Source organism: Notechis scutatus, chromosome 4 (genome assembly GCF_049901735.1).
Source record: "Notechis scutatus isolate UNSWTSFEM ecotype Mainland chromosome 4, rNotScu1.2, whole genome shotgun sequence".
Lineage (NCBI taxonomy): Eukaryota > Metazoa > Chordata > Lepidosauria > Squamata > Elapidae > Notechis > Notechis scutatus.
In genome coordinates this window covers 46,127,402-46,142,867 of record NC_142012.1, presented here as the reverse complement: position 1 = coordinate 46,142,867, position 15,466 = coordinate 46,127,402, and the positions used below count along the sequence as shown (strand labels likewise).

The window sequence follows — 15,466 nt, the reverse complement described above, 5'->3', positions numbered from 1 at the left end:
TTTTAAGAAGAATTCCTAATTTTGAAACAACTGACAACATAACATATAAGACAGGGGTGGAGTACAATTTAAAAGGATTTTAAAAAAATAAAATGTAGAAATCGTCACTTCAGAAATGGTCTGCTTATAGTCATTTTTACATCTGTAATGTGCCTTTCTGCTGCACTTGTGAATAGTGCTCCAAATTTAGTAATGTTATAAGTCATTATTGTAATCAGAATGCAAGAATTCGAATTGAGTGCCAGATCTATTAAAAAATAGCAATAACTGTTTAATAGACAATCAACTTTCCTTTCTTTCAGCAGTATAAGTGCTCTCCAAAAGGAAGGAAAGATTCCTAAACATTATTACAAAGGAATGGGGAGAGACAAGAAAAGAAATGTCTAAAGAAAAAAAGATTCCTTTTTAGATAAGAGAAGACATTGATTAAAATAGTTATGCTCAATTTTACTGAAATAAGAATTTGGGTTTTTTTAATTCTAAAAATGTAGAGCTTGAAAAATTGCCAACACAGAGATGTTATTAGCCTTTCTATACAGGTAATCCTTATTTAATGATTGGATCTTTAATGACTGCAGTTAGGACATTGATGAAAAAGTATTTTTAAGATCCATCATCACATTTACAATCTTCACAAGTGTGTAAAAAAAAAGGAAGATCAAGTTACTACTCCCAATTGTGGTAACTAAATGAGAGCTGCCTGTATTCCCTAAATTTAAAAATAAAAAGAGGAAGAGGGAAGTATCAGGCCTATTAAATACTAGGACCAAAGAAGCAATGCACTTTTAAGGCAGGACATAAAAATATATTAATTTCAGAGAAATAATGATACAAGTTTTATAGATAGTGAAATATGTGGTATTAGCAAGAGAAAGAACAAGGAAGTGTGAAAAGCCAAACCACAAGGATCATCTATCGGTCACATTTGCCAAGAAACCTAGTCTAGTTTGTAACAAAACCACAAGCTAGGGAGTTTAGCAAGATGGGTTTGTGCCATCCAGCCATCCTAGCCTAGCAACAGGGGAGGGGGGAAGCTGTGTTTCAAGTAACCAATGAATGACTGACTGTGTTTTGCCCCTTCTGAAGAAGTATATAGGCATGTGCTGTTCTATAAGAAATTTGTTCAGAAGTGACCCTCACTAAAATACTCTGAACCTGTTTGCACAAATAAAACCAACTTATTTTTGGATTCTAAGGTCTGAGTCTTGTAATTTCCTGCAACACTTTCAATGTGCATGGAGAGGAACCCATGCAGAGTTGTAGTTATTTGAAGAGAATAAGATATGCTTTGTAATTGACAGTGGCACATATAACCATGAAAAAAACAACGAGCAGGGGTGGGATTCAAATTTTTTAACAACTGGTTCTGTGGGCATGGCTTAGTTGGTGGGTGTAGCTGGGTGGTCATGTGACTGGCTGGGCGTGGCTTGGTAGTCATGTTATTGGCTGGGCATGGCCACCTCAATATCACTCACATCGAGGCACACATCTCCTCGCTGGCCTTTTATGACTGTGGGGATGCTGCAACAGTCGTAAGTGTGAAAAATGGCCATAAGTCACTTTTTTCAGTGCCATTGTAACTTTAAATGGTCATTCCACACAAGCAAAGTACCAGCAAAGGAGGGGGAAAAAACTCCAGAGAAGTTCCTGAGACAGGAAGTCTAGTCCTGCCAAGAATGTAATAAGGGTTAATGGAGAGGCAGTTTCTGTAAGCAACACCAGAATGTTTCTTTCCTGCCTCCTTACAGGATTAGGCCAGTAATTTCTTCTAACAACCGGTTCTCCAAACTGCTTAGAATGTTAACAACCGGTTCTAGCGAATAGGTGCGAACTGGTAGAATACCATCCCTGCCCTGGAGGAAACATGTGTCACTCTGGGGCTCTGTTTTCACTAAGAAACAACTTTCCTCAAGGCTTTTGCTGAAGAAAAGGCAGCCCCCAGAGCTTTTCGCAAACATGGCAAGTGGCTTTGCAAATGAAGAAAAAGCTTCAATATTTCAGGCATTCCATTTGCAAAAGCCTTTTGCTGCAGATCTTGTCCAGGCCTCCATTTTTAGAGAAGAGGCCTAAAGTATTGTGAGATTACATGAGATCAGTAGCGTGAGATCTCGTCCTACTGATCTCGCATGATTGTGTAGTACTTTAGGCCTCTATTATTATCTCTATACACACCGAAGTCCTGAAGTGCCAAAACAGGCCAAGAAAATGAAGGCTCTCTAGATCTTCACAAGGTGAGTGTCCATAGGCCTAGTGCCTGTGGAGACCTGGTGCGGTGGGGTGTAATAGGCAGGGTGAATGTTGCAGAGCCACTGCGGTCGTTCATAATGGCGAACAACAGCTGTGGTGCTGCAACATTCATAATTTTGGCACTTGTTCGTAAATTCTAGGGGGTGCTTATTTTGTAACTTTGAATGTTTGCTAAGGGAACGTTCATAGCTTGGGGATTACCTGTAAAAGATTCATGATAATTGAAATATCTTTTTTAAAAATATGGAAGCATTACAAATTTTTAATCTGAAGGACAGCCTTAGTTTAGTTTAGTTTTACTTTATTGTCACTACACCTCGTACAATGAAATCAAACACCATCTTCAGTGCACATCTTATAGGTTTGCAGAGGATATATACGCGTATATCCTGTACACTATAGGATAAAAGTAGTTATATATTTAATGAAATGTTATTTCAGGAGTGAAAATGACAGCGTAAATATTCATAGTTTTTCCAAACAATTCTATTTTCTTAATCCATTTTCTTTCTATGATTTCATGATTCAAACATCAACATTTGGAATATTCAAGAAGCTGTCTAACCAGAAGTGTTTTATTTTCTGCAAGGGGGAAAAAAAAGCTTATCCTACGTCATTGGCTACCCAAATATAAAACTAAAACGAAGAGGAAAATCAAATATGTTCAAGTATTTTTACTTGAATCAGTTGAAATAGAGAATATATTTATTGAATATTGAAATCCTTGGTTGACACAAATCAAATAATTTATTGCCAAATAATATATTTATAAATTTTCTTAACATTTGAGAAGCATTTCAATAAAAAGCACACTGCTATAAAAACATTTTTGGGGAAAAACTGATAGGCTCAAATATCTGTTTAGAAATATTAAAAAAATATTTATCAAAAATGCAAAGAAAAAATTGTCAATTATTTATTAAAGTTATATATAAAACTTGCAATATCATAAAGCTGACAAAAACATATATGCAGAGGAACTTAAAATGGTAATATTTTAAGATTACCCCCAAGAAAAGTTTATTTGTTAATGGATGTGTCAGATTTCAATCCCACCTTTTGCTCAGTGTGCAGGAACCATATTAAGTTTCTCTGTTCCAAAAAAAATGTTCCAATTTTTTCTATAAAATTGTTCCAATTTTAATACATGTATTGCTGAAGTGAGTATTCAATGCAGTACTGTTGGGCTGTAGTGCAGATAAGAAGCCCAACTATGAGTAATAACTCTACCGTTATTATAAGGCTACATCAACAGCATCTTGCAAGTCTGAAAGTACAAATCTCCTGCTTTACAGTCTGAAAACTTAAACAGCATCCCTTCTGAGTCTCTTTCTCCACACATTATGCAACCGTGGGGCATGTCTCTTATTCAAATATATCCTAGGCCAGGGGTCCCTAACCTGTGGACCATGGCCTATTTGCAACTGGACAACTGGCAGGCTGGCACTGGCACACACAGCCCTACTCATGTACTGATACTTGCAACACTGCTCACACAAATGAAGCTGCATGCACACATATACACGTGCCTGCCCCTCACAAACCAACCTCTTCCCCCCACTGTGCTAAAAACCTGCAGGGAATTTCATTTTGAAATATGAAAGTTATATTGGGATATATAGCATTTGTACTGGTTAATCTCTATTAGGTCCCTGCCATTTTGGTCCTTTATCATGCCCATCTTTGCAAGAAACGTTCGCTTCATATCTCCAATTTTCTTGAAGAGATCTCTGGTCCTCCCTATTCCATTGTTTTCTTCTATTTCTTTGCACTGTTCATTGAAGAAGGCATTCTTATCTCTTCTAGCTATTCTCTGGAATCCTGCATTTAATTGGGTGTATCTTTCTCTTTCTCCCTTGCCTTTGGCTTCCTTTCTTTCCTCAGCTATTTGTAAAGCTTCCTCAGACAGCCATTTTGCTTTCTTGCATTTCTTTTTCTTTGGGATGGTTTTAGTTGCTACCTCTTGTACAATGTTGTGAACCTCCGTCCATAGTTCTTCAGGCACTCTGTCTTTCAGATCTAATTCCTTAAATCTATTTGTCACCTCTACTGTATATTCATCAGGGATATGATTTAGTTCATACTGAGTGGCCCAGTGTTTTCCCTACTTTATTCAATTTAAGCCTAAATTTTGCAATGAGAAACTCATGATCTGAGCCACAGTCAGCTCCTGGTTTGTTTTTATTGACTGTTTAGAACAGGGGTCTCCAACCTTGGCAACTTTAAGGCTTGTGGACTTCAACTCCCAGAATTCCTCAGCCAGCTTTGCTGGCTGAGGAATTCTGGGAGCTGAAGTCCACAAGCCTTAAAGTTGCCAAGGTTGGAGACCCCTGGTTTAGAACTTCTCCATCTTTGGCTGCAGAGCAGATAGTCAATCTGATTTCTGTGTTGACCGTATGGTGATGTCCATGTGTAAAGCCATCTCTTGGGTTGTTGGAAAAGAGTGTTTGCTATGACCATGGTTTCTCTTGACAAAATTCTATCAGCCTGTGCCCTGCTTCATTTTGTATACACATACCTACCTAGTCACACACACACATCCATATATATGTGTGTGTGTGTGTGTGTGTGTGTGTACATGCATACACACACATGTGTATGTATATACACACACTCTCTTTCTCTCTCTCACACACACACATTTATACACCCACCCCTACTATGGCATAATAGAGCCAACATTTCAAATGGGCACAATTCCCCATATAATTTATAGGACAGGGCTACTGATTTACCCATTTCATCTAATAAAAGATTACCCTAAGGGTACATCATTTCTATTGCTGAAACCCAAATCTGTGAACTGAGTTTAACATTTTAAAATTCCACTATCAGATGGTATTTTGCTAAGCTTTCTTGTTAGCATAAGCAGAGCACAACACTATGATGGTCAGGCTTAAACTTCTTTCTTTCACCACACATATTTTGCTAACAGTTTTAGAGAAAGCCAAAGTTGGTAACAATCACTGCATTACACAGCCTGGACAGGAAACCTTAGAACAATGTAGTAAAGATTCCTAAACTTAATCGAACAGTACAATTGTTCCAGCAAAAGTCATTATTTCAATAATATTAGATGTTATTTTTTCATTTTACCCCTATTGGAATAAAACCAGTAACTTATTTTGGTTATATATGTTACATTCCAGAATGATGATATTAAGATATGGTTTATTATATTATTTTTTATTATTATGATATTATGATATGACAGAAATCAAAGATAAAGGCAAAATATCTGCTAAACATTTTAACTAAAAACCTGCAGATTTCATTTTGAAATATGTTACAGTTATATTGGAACATATAGCATTTGTATTGGTTACAACATTTTTCTGCTACCATAAATATAGTACAAAACAAAACATATTTCAGTAAGAATAATCTTACGTAAAAACACCAAGACTTAAAAATTCAAAAAGAATATCTGTTATATCAGAATTTATGCACTGTCATATGATGGATTTATCTAAATACAAAATTTAAAGATGCATGTGTATGTAAATATATTCCTATAGGACACAGCTACTTTACAAAACATAGTTGGCATTTCCCAAAGCAAAAGAAAAAATAATAGAAAATATTTATTTTAGCAGGATACTGCAGGACTAGGAAAATATGAAACTAGTAGACCTTTTGATGATTTATGGCAGATTGGCAAGAATCTACTCTTTTAAAATTATATTGCTGAAATAAATACATTTGTGGCAACTGGAGCAGATATATATGGAAAAGAACTATGAGTCCCAGTCAGGTTCTAATTCTCAAAATAAATTCCTATAATCCTTAACTTTAAATGAATGTTTTATGCACTAGGGACCAGTTGATCCTCACAGCTAAGAAAAAATAAAGTTGCATAAGTCTGTGCAAATCCTTTCAAAGAAGTGCTTTACAGGAATTTCAGCATGTGCAAAGTACTTTTCTTTGAATAATTTAAATAGTCATGTCTTCTTCTAGTTTCTTCAAAAGCTACTCACAAATCTCTATGATCTATGTAACTCTATAAAGTGAAATATACACTAAAGGTCCTATGGAAGTAGATACCAATCACAGCACAAATAAGGGAAGTTGAGATGAGCAACTACAAACAAAATATATTTAAATTAAAATGGATTGGCCCAGCTTTTACTAAATGTGTTATATAACACTCTTCTCTCTTCCCCATAGTAATTCAAAGCTTCAATTAACACAAACTGGTGTTTGGTGTAGCAACAATTGTGAATTTGGCCAAAGTGGCTTGTTAAAATGAATAACATACATTTCTGTTCAATGTGTGATTTCAGCCTGAGATTATTCAATCCTTAAATGAACACAGAATCAAAGATGACAGAAAAGAAATAACTATGTTGTAAATATCAAACTTATTTTCTTGTTAAGAATAAACAAAAAAAAAGATGTAAAAGGTGAAGGAGATATTATTCCTTTTTTAATTTCAGGAAAGCATATTGGGAAGAAAACCTTACTGGAATATTAAACAATAACACGTAGCTTGAAAAGGTTCAGCCAGATAATTATATTTTTGCATAATAGTAAGATTTATCATTTTTGCATGCACTGGTGTGATACAGAGAGACTGACAAAATATTCACTGCTTAAATAGCACTGCACATATTGCAATGCATTAGGATTTAATGAATGAATATACAGGCCTTCAGTTGGAATTGATAATTTGTAAACATTGCATATTATTTATGTAAAAATGTATACTATTCTTTTAATATGCGTATTTCACTCAGGGAAGCTTAAAATCTATGAAATCAGAAGTGAAGTTACAAACTAAGAAGAAGTAATTTCAGTACACAAGAAAACAATCACAGTAAGATTTATTTGGAAATGTGATATTAGTTATTAATTTATATTGGCTGGCATGCAGGATCTAAACTTTTGCTTCTATCAACTCCTGAGAATAAAGTATAATACTTTACAAGTTAGGCCTAAAGCATGTAGCAGGACCTGATTAATCTCAAACATCTAAATCAACTTGTATTTGAATGTATGGTCACTAGAAAAATCAAGGCTAGGAACTTGATAAGTACATTCTATATTGCCTACTTAGAAGACAATGGCAAAATATTTTCACATAGTTGCCAATGACAACAATATGTTCCTGAAGTTACTATGAGTCAAGTTGGACTTAAAGGAAATATTTAATTATCTATTAAAGTGTACTCACAAGTCAGCCACTAAATTTAATGAATTTATTTTCAGATAAGTTGTGTACAATTGTAACCTATGTAAATAACAGAATTGCTCTTGATTTCTCTACACAACCCCACAGACACTCAATCTTTAGCTAATGTCTCATATCTTTATTTTCAAATGATAAAAATTGTCAATTGATCCTCAGTCATCCAGGTCATGATTGTTCTAAGGGTGCTTTTCAAATTGAAGAAGCTTCTTACATGAAAAGAAAACATATTAAAACAAAGAACATCCAGTTGCCTTTTGAAAAAACACCATGGGACATAAAAGCTGTTTGCATATTCCATTCAACTGTTCAAAAAAATTACATGGATGCTTGAAGTGGAAATTTTTTGATACAAATGTACACAAACAGCAAAATTTTCTTACTGAAGATGCTGGAATTTCAAATTCTAGTACTAGTCCCTCTCAAATGTTTCCTCAACAGGATGGCATATTTCCACCTCCCTTCTGCCTTGAAAGAAACACAGGGATATCTATGAACCTTCACATTTGTCTAAACAGTTGTAAGCAATGAACACCCTCCCCCCCAAAAAAAAAAGATGAGAGGGGCTTTTCATATGTTTGCAACATTCCTAAAGAAAGAAAATCATGACACCCTTTACATCTTGCTTTCATATACACATCAATGTTTGTATTTTCTTTTGAAACATGCAGTGCTATAATTTGTTATAAGAACCATTAATTCATATTTGGATAATAAATAATTTGGAGGGGAGAATCAATTAACTAACTTAAGATGAATCTTAAATTTCTGACAAGGTTTTAATAGAAAGTTTGCTGGTGATTGAATATCACACCCTCCAAGTCATTTGTTTGAAGAAAAGTGTTTACACTTGAACCAATAATGAATTCAAACAGAATCAGAAATGCCAAACATTAGGATATCATTATTGTTGTTGTTGTTGACATTATTAGGATAATATGCAGCAATATTTTCTGGACTGACTACAAACGTTGGAATGAGAGGCATGATTTGGCAGTGGATTCTCCTTTCTTCAGGGGTCAGTCCCAGACAGTATTGATCAGGTGGAAAGGAATTTGACTCTATCTCCTTAGTATGTGTGGCAGCAGGCTCACACATACTTTTCCCTGTTTACATGAGGCTATGGATGAGATTACTTGTCAGCACAGGGTCAGTGTCATTGGTAAGCTGATGTATTGATTGTATATATCAACCTGGTTGACCGAGTGATATTGTCAAAATCTTGCCTTAGTGCCAAAGCACCAAGGAGTGTCTGGATAGGGAAGGATAGGCTCAACCCTGACAAAACTCAGTAACTCTATGTTCATGGTCGTTCTCACACTGTCAGGGTTTTTCTATCCTTAAGTCTAAACATAATCACACACATCCAAACCAAACAGGTATGTATTTTGAGGACTTTCCTGGATTCACAGCCCCTGCTTAAAGAGCAAGCAGAAGCTGTGGCCAGGAAGGCTTTTGCACAAATCTGCCTAGTGGATGGATAGTAAATGCATCAGTGTACCAACTGCACCAGTCCCTAGATTGGAGGGCATACCCACAATCATTTATCCTTTAGTCATTAATTTTCTTGATTACTGCACTGTGCACTCTATATCACCTTTGAAGACCACTTGAAGTTTCATCTTTTGAAAGTATCATTATTAGAAAGTAAGATAGTTGGAGTGATCCAATATCAGTATATTCTGATGTTTCCAAAATTCCACCGGACAGTACAGAAGTGCTGAAACAACATTTGCTACCTTTCCTGAATTTTCTCTCTCCAAGAAATATATTCCACCTGGTTGGAAATCACATTAAGTTCAACCTATATGGAAGATCATGAGTTGCATATCCTGTATGATAGAACAAGCCTTAATGTTACATGAGATCAGCTTCTATAATACATAAAACAAAGTATGAAGATGCCTTATTGAAAAGCAAAAATACATATGAGTTGTTCCAGATTATTCCATTGCTCTTCACAGGCCAATCCTTCCTGTTTTCTTTCCAGATTGTCTAGATAAATGAAAAGTACTTGGGCAAAAGGAAAAATAATTAGGTGAGTATCACTGTAATTGTAAAAATGTGCTAATGTTTTATAAATGTAAAACCTGTTAAATTAAGTAAAAGGAAAACTCAGTGGAATTATAAAACCAAGTGTAGTTGATTTTAGCTTGATGTTTGTTTGCTTGTTTTATAAGAACACAAAGTTATATATAAGTCAATACTTGCTTCTTGGGCCTTTGATGCATAATAATTCAAACAAGAGATAGTCCCAAGGTAAGTCATCTGCTAAAACTCAATGTACCAGGAAAAGCAAATGTATTTTCTGCTCTCTTCTAGGTTATATTGAACGTCAACTCCTGAAACATGGCTGGTATGATGAGGTATCATGATGAAGTATGCTGAGAAGATTTGGTCAAATATACCTCAAAGACACTAGCTTTGACCCTTCCTGAGCTATAGGTTTTTTATTTGTTTGCTATACTGAACCTACTACGGAATAAAGTTTTATATTAGGATAAAAACTTCTTTAGTTCATGCTATATAATTACTCGACCTATATATCCACAAATATGATTAGAAGGCATTCTGCTACAAGACAACAAAACAACTGAAAATAAGAACGAAAAGGTCCATCAATTGGCTTGTGACAGTCTTTATACAGTACCATTGCTGAAGCTTATAAAGCATGGATCATATTAATACCAGAATGAAATTATTGGGAAATCCATGATTTGTGAGCTTTTTAAAGGAAGCATGACCTGAAAGTACAAAAATAACACACTCCAGAGAAAAATCTAGTGACTCCTGCATTCAAAGTATCACACAACGCTGATATCTTACAAGAGTCTTACTTTATTTTAAATCTTAAAAACTGATTAAATGAATGTGGTACTGTAATGATAGAATTTGGTATTATAATTTGTAAGCTATCCTTATGAATATGATTTACATTCAGTATATACTGTAGAGGCTATGCAAAGGTGCTGTCCAATGAGTATTTAACATACCTAGTAGTTACAAATATTAAGAAACAACACAGAAACTCTATAATATCTTATATAAAAATAATATCCATTTATGGAAGACACAATGCAATTAAACAGTCATATCTATTTTAAAAAATGGATATATGAAGAGAAACTGGTAAGGAAAGTATAAACTCAACAAAAGATGAAGACCAAAGCATTCATTTTTATTACTTTCAAAAAAGAAATTATTACTTACAGTGTACTTAGCTAATCTTTTCTAATACCTTCAGAATTTTTCTTTAGTCATTTCTCATCTTAGAGAGGCAAATATGGAAAATCAATAATGGCTAATTCTTCAAATTATTTTCATTCAAATTCTACTTAAGTCATTGATATGGGCAGTTAATAGATGGAAAAAGAAACGGCCTACTAGAAAACAATTGAAAAAAATGGGCATTTAACCCCTCAAACACATTCCTCCTCTCTCTGGATTCTAACCATTAATTCTTATCCCTAACCCAGGAAATCTGTATGTTATTTTAAGTCTACCATTCATCTTCCTTCAGTGTCTTTGATTAGACTAAATTTATTGCAGTCACTTTAGTACAGGGCAGATTATGGAGATTTTCTACAATATTTGTTGACATAAATTTATGATATAACACCTTCTTCCTCTGATACTTTTCAGCTTCCAATTGGTTTTAAAAATTCCATAAACTATATAATTTTAAAAAAAGATAATCTCTGATTAGTAATTAAACACAATCTATGTCAACTGATTTGTAAAATTATGTAAAAAAGAATTTATTTTTAACTTTCAGATTTAGGAACTTGGTAAATTAGATTGATCATTAACTAAGTGGATTAATTATCTGTTCTATTATTAGAACTGAAATAATTTAAAGTTGTATAAAAATATCACAATATCTCTAGTTCAGAAATCACCTTTAAACTGATAGGAAAGAGCAACAGCAAATGAAGTGTCCACAGGTATGGAAATGTGCTGTTAAAAGAAAAGCTCTGTATTCATGAACACTTAACAATTGTAACAGGCCTACACAAAACATGCCTATTTTATAAACATGGAGGGTTATATGCAAAATATGTACATTGAAAAAATTAAACAAACTTTGATAATAGATTTCTTGGATGGTTATTTTTATGTAAATATGAAAAGATCATTATCAGTCTATATTTAAAGTTAATATTGGCAGACAATCTAATCACATTTTAAAATGTACTTATATAATTTCACATCTTTTTATCTTAATGTCCTTACATGTTCAATGAAGTAGAACTCTTTATCTAACACCAATAAACACCAGAGTAACCAAGAATTAGATGGGTATCACTGTCAAATGTACAGGTCAGGTTAACGTGCTGGACATAGTTTTGATTACATTCTGGAAAAAGTGAAGGCCAGTATAGGACTGGAGTACTTTTTCCTGTTTGGAAATTGTTATTGAAGTTGCAATATTTAGCTTTGTATGCTAGCCTGCCAAAGCTTTTACAAATTTAAGTCAGCAGCAGCTACTGACTTTACTTTGAGGAACAGCATGTAATCTTACAGCTTTGCCCTTGATAAAGACACTAGAAAGTTATCATCAAGCAATTACTTCTAGCACAGAGGTATCATTAGTACATTCCCATACTTTTACTAGTGTAAACCATCTCATGCATACTTTGGAAAGTAATGGGACTTCCAAGACTTTATCTGGATCTTTAATACTTACAGTCTTATGCAAACAATAGATAAGAGAAAAAATAACTAGGGTTACTGATCCTCACATCTTCAGGAACTGTAATGTTTGTTTGCTTTCATTGAGCATACCTTTATAATCTCCTAACAAAAACACAGCAAAGAATTATCAAATTAAAATATGTGGCAAATATTGAACTCAATATCAACTCAATGTGAGTAGACTCAGACCTCGGAGCCACATTCAATATCTGTGTAGAGGATTCTAAATCTTAATTCCACGTTCCAGCAGGAGTTGCAACCAACAGATCGTTGTGGTTTTAAAACAGCTGTCAGAGCGGGTATGTATTGGAAAAGGGTGCTTAATCTAGATCAAGTGATCGCATCACATGATTCTTGGGGAGCTAGCGCGAAGTGAAGTCATTTCGTCCTGGGGCAGGCCAGTAACTGGGGGCCCCGCTTACCTTTGCCTCCCCCAAATCGGGCTCCTCCTCGTAGTAGCCCTGCCCGGATTCGTAGGCAGCAGCTATCGCAGGCTCGCGAGCGACTAACAGCACGACAGCAGCAGCAGCCAGATAGCAACCCAAAGAGAATAATCCCAGCAAGTGCATTGTGCAAAAGGCGGCAAGCGCGACCGCAGAAGCCGTAAAGACAGCGTGTGGTTGACGCTGTAGTGCTCCCCTCCTCTCCTGGCACTCCCTTGGCAGACCTTTAAGCAGCGGGTTCCCCGGGATGGAGCAAAGGAAGGGGCCACGAAATCCCCTCCCGCCCCTTCGCCTGCTGGCTGGCCCGCTCGCTCGCTTGCTCGGCGGCCGCGTTTTCTTTTTTCTTGTCCTCCCGTTTGGCGTCTTCCAAAGTTACGTGGGGTCGATTAGGAAAAAAGGGACCTTAAGAAACCGGACATCCGAACCGGGCTCCGCCGGTAGCTGAGGGAGGTCAACGGAGTTTCCGAGGCAAAAGAAAGGTGGAAAAGGGTCCTCTTCAGCCCCCCGGCCCCGCCAGGGGGCTCTATGCCAGCCAGCTGGGTAGGGGCAGCAGCCGGCTTCAGTTACCTCCTCGCTTCTCCGGGTGCCTTGTCAGTGGCAGCCGGGCTAGCAGAGGACGGGCAGCGGGAGCCTCTCCAACGCGTGGAGTCGTGCGGCAGCGGTAACCGCAAGGGCGGGCGGGCATGGCTAAAGCGCCCTCTGCCTGAGAGCGAGTGGCTGGTGAGGGAAGGAAAGGGAGGGAAGGAAAGAGAAAGGACGGAAGGCGCCCGGGTCGTGTGTTTCTTGAGTTCTCACCCCTCCCTGCCTCAACCGCCTTTCCCTCCTCCTCTTCCTTCGTCTGTGCTGCACTTTCCCACAAGTAGCCGCTCGCCTCGTAGACTTTTCCCCAAAGACGCGAGGAAACGCGAGACGGGAGGCTCGCGCGCCGGGCCCGGGCCAAGGCTAGTCAAGAAACCCGAGCCACGCGCTGCTGAAAGTGCACGCGCTTCCTTCGAAGCTGCTGCTGCTGCTGCTCCATCTCTCTCTACTGCTCAGACTCCGCCGGTTCTCAACTTATTGGGACCTTAAAGAGCGCCGCCGTAAAGGAGGGGGAGGAAAGAAGAGGCTCGCCCTTTGGGCCAGCACCTCTCCCAGGCCCAGGATCCAAGGCTTTCTTCCGCTGGACCGCCTGGCGCCGCCCGCGGCAGAGCTACCTGTACCTTGGAGCTTAGCAGAGGGGTGCAATTTCAGAAGATGCTTCTGCCTTCTTCTGTATGTCGTTCCAGGGTTTTGCTTTTTAGCACGGCCTTGAAGGACACGAGTTTTATTTGGTTTTAGGCAAGAATAGTCGTCTTCTGCGTTGTGCAATAGTGAGGGCAGGCTATAGCTACTGTGTTGTGCCATGCAAGAGAAATTAGAGGACTGATTTTTAAAAAAATGTTGTGGAAGCTTCTGCATGTTCACTTAGTAAGATTTGAGCAATGAACCATTTGGGACAGCGATTTTTAACCTCTATAATTTCTAATAGTAATCCAGTTTATTCGTGCAAATAAAGCGCTGTTAGATCCAAACTCTGCAGTCCAAACATTAAACTTTAAAGGGTGTATGTAGACAAACATCACTTCCTGAGACCTTTTTAGATGCCCACTCATGAGTAAGACACAACTCCCCTTACCCTCTTCACAAGGAAGATTTTAGCTGCAGAAATGGCAGGAGGTGATAGGCATGTGGTATAATGAGGCTTTCTAAAGATCATTCACGCTTTCTGTTTAGATAGGATATTTGGTCCACTAGGCTGTCCAGAATATTTGACTCAATGGAAGGCATGCTATTATCTCTGCTCATTTTTTTTTCTTTTTAAACTGCAAGGATTGTATAAAAGCAAAAAGAAATAATCTCTCACTTTGTCCTACATGAAATATGGGACTTGTGGATTTACAATCACAATTGGGACTGGGATTTCTGTTGTGAATCATAATTGAATTAGGCCCCATTTTATGACAATATTTATGGAAGATGTTAAGTGAATCATGTATCCATTAAACAAATCCAGCTTCTCCAATGGGCTTTCTTTTGACAGAAATTGGCAAAAAAGATCACAAATCACATGGCTGCAGGATGTTACAATCCTTGTGAATGCAAGCTGGTTACAAGTGCCCAAATTGCAGTCACGTGACTGGGGGGGGTGCAACAGTCATAAATATGCATACAACTTGTAAGTCCCTTTTTTGCAAGGCTATTGTAACTTTGAACCATTTAAACAAATGGTCCGAGGAATACCTATAGTTGGTTTGGTAAAAGGTCTCCTCTTTGGGAAAAATGCACACTGGATTAAACAGGAGAAATTATTCTAATCTTCTTGGATTGAGGAACATATATGGCAGCTCCTGAAACGTTTGGTAAGGAAATGTACCTTTCCCATCAGAGACAAACAATATAACAAAAAGCAATCCTGCAAGATTCATTTCAAAGTCCTCTGCTCCAATGTAAGGCAAAGGTTGTTCATGTTTAATATCCTAAGCATCATCATTTAAGTTATAAGTATCTGGGTTCCATCAAAGTAGTATTCAGTTATAAAACCAAATTATAAATAGAGTTGTTGGCAATATTTTCCACTGCTGGGCATTCAGCAGTGATTGAGGTTGCGAAGGCTCAAACCAGAAATATACTCCAAATAATTTATACAAGCATTTATTTATACAAACAATGTCTTGAGCCTATGCAATTCAGAGGCTGCTTCAGTTCTGGCCTCGGAAACCCATTGCTGAGATGTTCAGCTCCATTTGCCTCAGTGCGCTTAGCATTGAGACTGGCATGTCCTCTTTCTCTGCTGCCCAGTGCCGGACCCTCTCTGAATATGCGCAGAAGAGTTGCACATTATGTGATTTTTTTTCTGTGTACCAAAAATACTGAT

At 37.1% G+C, this 15,466-nt stretch overlaps 1 protein-coding gene across 1 annotated transcript in view; it reads right to left on the bottom strand.

The window, feature by feature from the left end:
• The window catches only part of VEGFC (vascular endothelial growth factor C), a 48,484-nt gene extending 34,653 nt beyond the window's left edge, over nucleotides 1–13,831 (bottom strand). The window contains exon 1 of the mRNA XM_026667194.2: nucleotides 12,553–13,831. Within this exon, the coding sequence (XP_026522979.1) occupies nucleotides 12,553–12,699 (147 nt within the window). The 5' untranslated portion in view covers nucleotides 12,700–13,831. The remainder of the gene's footprint in view (nucleotides 1–12,552) is intronic.
• Nucleotides 13,832–15,466: the final 1,635 nt, after the last annotated feature.